This window comes from Montipora foliosa, chromosome 4, assembly GCF_036669935.1.
Source record: "Montipora foliosa isolate CH-2021 chromosome 4, ASM3666993v2, whole genome shotgun sequence".
In the NCBI taxonomy this organism is placed as follows: Eukaryota; Metazoa; Cnidaria; class Anthozoa; order Scleractinia; family Acroporidae; genus Montipora; species Montipora foliosa.
The window spans coordinates 29,722,632-29,727,631 of record NC_090872.1 but is presented as its reverse complement, the minus strand read 5'-3'; the positions used below and the strand labels follow the sequence as shown (position 1 = coordinate 29,727,631).

General features: G+C 38.4%; 2 protein-coding genes across 2 annotated transcripts in view; one reads left to right on the top strand and one right to left on the bottom strand.

The window, feature by feature from the left end:
- Positions 1-4,147, bottom strand: part of LOC138000570 (chromosome-associated kinesin KIF4-like) — a 39,896-nt gene extending 35,749 nt beyond the window's left edge. Inside the window, exons 1-5 of the mRNA XM_068847071.1 lie at positions 3,646-4,147; positions 2,877-2,969; positions 1,445-1,608; positions 628-722; positions 1-79 (exon numbers count right to left, since the gene is read on the bottom strand). The exon at positions 1-79 is cut by the window's left edge and continues 44 nt beyond it. Of these exons, the coding sequence (XP_068703172.1) occupies positions 1-79; positions 628-722; positions 1,445-1,608; positions 2,877-2,969; positions 3,646-4,065 (851 nt within the window). The 5' untranslated portion in view covers positions 4,066-4,147. The remainder of the gene's footprint in view (positions 80-627; positions 723-1,444; positions 1,609-2,876; positions 2,970-3,645) is intronic.
- An 82-nt stretch (positions 4,148-4,229) lies between these two features.
- The window catches only part of LOC138000565 (SH3 domain-containing protein 19-like), a 16,755-nt gene continuing 15,984 nt past the window's right edge, over positions 4,230-5,000 (top strand). Inside the window, exon 1 of the mRNA XM_068847064.1 lies at positions 4,230-4,350. The gene's annotated coding sequence lies outside the window, so the exon portion shown is untranslated. The remainder of the gene's footprint in view (positions 4,351-5,000) is intronic.

Here is a 5,000-nt window from a genome sequence, read left to right as displayed (position 1 = left end):
GCGTTTGATTTTCTGAGCTCGTCACTCAGGGCGCTAATCACGTTACCAAGAGCAAGGAGACCTTTGTTGATGTTAACACCTGGAAAAGGAAAGAAGGAACTCGGTCAAATCGTGAGAGGGGTGGGATAGTAAGAGAGGGTGGGGTGGCAGAGAAGAGAGACTGCCCCGATCAGGTCAGGCACAAAATGCCGCGTACCCTACGTGCAAAATGCACGGGAGCAAAGGTCTTCTTCAAGTACAGCCCGTGCCAGTCCGATAACACAACAGCAACGGCAACAGACAAAAACAAAAATAACCACTTTTTGTCTTGCCTGAAGCGATTCAAAAGAAAGTGCTATCTTTGTAAGACCGGTATTTAACATCATTGTGCAAATACAGTAGTTTCTCTTTTGAGTCACCACGCACAAGGAGTATTAAAGCGCTACCGTTTCTCTGGAAAAAAAAATTTAAGTGAAATGCATGGAGTCTTTGATACAGAGGTCTCTCTAGCAAATGTGGTCAGCTTGACGCAAAGGCTTAGAATATGGTGTATTACATTGTAAATCACCTAAAGTCTCTAAGCAGAGAGTTGGCCAAGTGCTAGACATGCATGTGCAGATGCAGATATTTGTAGACTGAGTTTCTTACCTTCTTTAAAGCGTTCCCCTTGAGCATGTGTCTTTTTTACTCTTTCTGATCCAGCCAAATCCACCAAGTGGAATTTTGCTTTTCTAAGTTCACTTCTTAAGTCAGAGAAAATAAAGTTTCATTTTAACTAACGGTTATGTATCATCTCAGAAGGTAACTGATCAACTTACGTGTAACATGAAAATTTTTTTTCTAAGTTACTATCGCTAATTTTTATTATTATTAACGGTTCGACAAAAATCTCTGTGATTAGATTTTTTTTACATTTACTAAACCAAATTAAACTCTAATTTCCTGTTGTATGCAGTACAAGACTGTAAAAGGGGTCTAGCTCTTTCAGTGCCTTTTTTATATAAGGTACGTACACTGTAAAAGGTAAAATTGTATTGGTTTTCGATTTTCTCACCACTGTTGTTGAGATTGCGTATTATTGTCTCTGAAGCAAGGGGTTGTCATACAAGGGCATAATGTTGTCTGATCAATAAATGATGCACCCCCTCCTGTTTATTTGCATTGCAAGTTACTGTTACTTTAAGGGCACTTTCCTTTTGTCAGAACTGGCCGGCCAGACCCGTCAGTTTGCAAAGAAAATGCAACAATTTGAAGGAACACTTGCATGATAATCCCTCGTATTCTTCTGGAGGAGTATATACATGTATCATCCTCAAAGTGTGTTAATTTGAAAGCGTTGTAGAGTTAGTCCTTCCAAAGGCTCGGTCTGGCCAGTCAGTTCTGTCAAATGGAAAGTGTCCTTAGTTAGAAACATTTGAGGTAGCTTCACTGCAGACTGATTTTATTCTAGACTTGTTAATTTTACCCTTGCAGCTCTTTCTGTTCAAGAGTGATGGTAAAAATAGCATGGGATCTGCTTGATCTGGAATTCATTGCAGTAGCTCCTGTGGCTCTTGAAGCTGAGCCCTGCTCCAAACAGCGGATGAGATCTTCTCCACAAGTAACTGTGAGTTCTTGTAGGCCTGCAATCTAAACACAATGGGAAAAGCATATGCTCAGATTAGCAGCATGTGCTTGGGAACTCAAGTGTGAAAGGTTTACTCCAAAGTATCACAGGTATTAGCTTCCCATAGAAATTCAAACTTTCCTATTCTTTGTGATTGAAAACTGCTTCACACATTAACTTAAGTATTTAGAAATATTCTAAATGAATTAAGCCAGTCAAACACCAATAAAAAGATTTCTGAAAAAATTAATTCGTTTTTTCTCTGCTTTCTTAAAAGCTAAATTTAGAGGCCCATATTCACCTTACAGGCCTTGCGTGTTGTGGAACAACTTTCATATAATTATGAAAATACCACCAAAGCTGAAATTCATCCAATCAGATCATTGCAATAAGCAATGCAAATTTTCCTAACAAACACACGGCCGAAAAGCCTGTTGGTTGAAGGTGGGCCTTTAAATAGTATTATCGTAAATGGTTTGAACCCAGGAGTCATATCATAATTAAGTAAAGTACGATCGTCCGGGTGAGTGTAGACCTGAGAGGGACTGTTTGAGATGACATTGACTGACGTTTCGACAACCTGAGCGGAAGTCATCTTCAGAGTCAAGTGATTTGTGTAACGTCAGTAGATACTATAAGAACTCCGGTCGTAGATGTCATTGGTCAACTTATTTGTGATGTTTTTGGACGACTGTCAGTTGAGCCTAGATGTAATTGGCTGAAAAGACTAAACAGTGATAGGTGCGTTTCAATCCGTCTATAGGTCTAAGGTCTGCACGTGTATCATATAATACGTTGGGCAGTACTGTGAGAGTAAATCAGTGTGTTGTTTGTCTGTTGATGTTGTCGATGAGTCATTTGTAGGGTGCGGGAAGTTGTAGGCATCAGTTTATAGGTATCTGCCCAAAGTTAGTAAACCAGCTTTCCAGTACGATCCGTTGGTAGTAGTTAGTGCTGTAACACTAATGACATTTACGTGTACGACTGGAGTTCTTATAGTATCTACTGACATTACACAAATCAATTGACTCTGAAGATGACTTCCGCTCAGGTTGTCGAAACGTCAGTCAATGTCATCTCAAACAGTCCTTCTCAGTACTACACTCACCTAGACAATCATACTTTAAAACGTAATTAAGTTAAATAGTATTGTAGACTCTCAAAGGTTCAGACCTAATCCCATGTTATGGCTGTTGTTAAGTTTAAACTTGTATTAGAGTACATGTAGCATACCCTCAACAAATAATATGGTATTTATTTGGTCAGGTCTATTAAAAGTCCAGTTAGTTACCTTAATTCCACCATCATGGGTGTCCCTAACTGCTATGCGAGATTCATCTGATTGGCATGGATTTAACAAGTCATGAATCTCTCCATTATGAATCTGAAAATCAAAAAATGTACCGTAATGAGGACATAATATTTTCCACCAGTTCAGTTAATGAGGAAAACCAAAACCAGTGTTTTCGTACAAAGGAAAAAAGATCTCATCTGTTTTGAGTGACATACAAAACAAACTTGTCCAGAATATTGGCGTATCTATTTATCATGCAAGCATTTTATTACATCACTATGCAGCACAAGGAACAAACACAGAGCCCACTATTTGCATATCACTAAATAAAAAAAATGCCTGTTGTTATATGTCCTGTTCTTTAAAAGGCTAATTTGCATGAGATGGCACCGTATGGCCTTCAATTATGTAGTTGATACAAATTTTCCATTTTTTCTTAGCACCCTAAAGCACTTGTCACTGTGCATTTTGAGTTTGACAGCAGTCATTGTTATAAAATTTGCAATGTCCAACCCAGAATAGATCAAAATCGAAGCTATTGAATTAACTGTTTTATTAACCCATTCACACCTCAAACACTTTAGAATCGCTTCCTTCATGTTCGTCAAAAGGTTAGACGTGAGATGTCATTTCACGCCAATGATCATAAGTTATGTCTTTCTTAAAGCATGTACACGTATGTATGAGATCTTGAAGTTTAATACGTCGGCACGACCCATATCATTAAAGTTATGTAAACTTTTTAAAATCAATGTGAATACATTACCTCTAAAAATGAGGCCTTTAAAAAGAACTCCGTTTCATTTTTTCTTTGCTCTATCCACTGGAAAATTGTTTCGATGAGTCGAGGAATCACACCTTTCGTTTCACCGGTTTCGTTGCACAAGGTGAAAGCTGTTCCCATTGAGAACGTTTTACCAGAGCCAGTTTGTCCGTAAGCAAGAACGGTAGCATTGTAACCCTTGAAAAATCCTTCAACTAAGGGAACCACAGTTTTGTTGTAAAGATCCTCCTGTTTACTGAAAGTTTGGAACACGTAATCGTAAGTGAACGCTTTGTCTTCGCCCATGACAACTTGTGGCTGTCCCGGAATACACCTGATGCATTCTTTACATCCATCGCCGATCTCTTTGGGAACAAGTGGTCTAATTCTGAGAGCCACACGAACAGGAATCGTCTCCGGCATGGTCTTTCTTTCCAAATAAATAGAATTGATCAAGTATTCGAAAAATTATTTACTCTTATCCCTTGAAATAACCGCCACATTCAAAACTACCCAGAAGCCTTTTGGATTAACAGTTCAGCTGAACAGCGGCTACTCCCACAAGACTCAGACCCAGACCCTTTGTGAAACGATAGAGACAAGATGGAAAGATGACAAGATAGCATACCAGGAAATCCATGAGGTTTTTCCTGATTAAGATTTCCCTCACACCGTAAAGATATCCTCTAATATTTAATGTGCATCTAGGTAAGTCTTGCTCTTTGATATTCTTTCGTACCGTTTCAACCTGCGATCTACAAGTTGCTTGTTACGTTGTATTGCGATTTGTTTTCGATCGATATTGTTGGCAGCGATTATGATCGGTGTGAATAATTACGAGATTTTTTTGTTGATTTTATTGGTAAGCTACAGGACAGTCTTCTTAGGTCGAGCTTCTCTATTCCTTGACTACTGCGAAAGCTTTGGAATTAATAACGTGTGCATGTACAATCGATCCCGATGAACGTCCAGAGTGACAACTTTTCAAAGATACTCAGATCAGGTCTCTTGTAACATTATATTTGACAGCCGGGAACAAATTGGAGTCAGATCTACATTGTAGATTATTTGGTGTGTCTGCTTATTAAAACTAGTGGCAAGAAGTCGATAGAGAATTTTCTACGGAGTCAATTGTATCTAGTCATTCCTTGATAAATCTTCCATGCAAAACCCGGGGGAGCTTTAATTAAATTAATTGCAACTGTTTTTGTTTTGAACGCGCAATATAAATGTTGTTGCATACGCGCCATCAATATTGAATAAGCGTTAAATCGGAATTTAATTCTTTAATTACCATTTCTTACTGTACACATCATAATCCTTTAATGGAAGAATTATGTTGTGGCAATACTTATTCC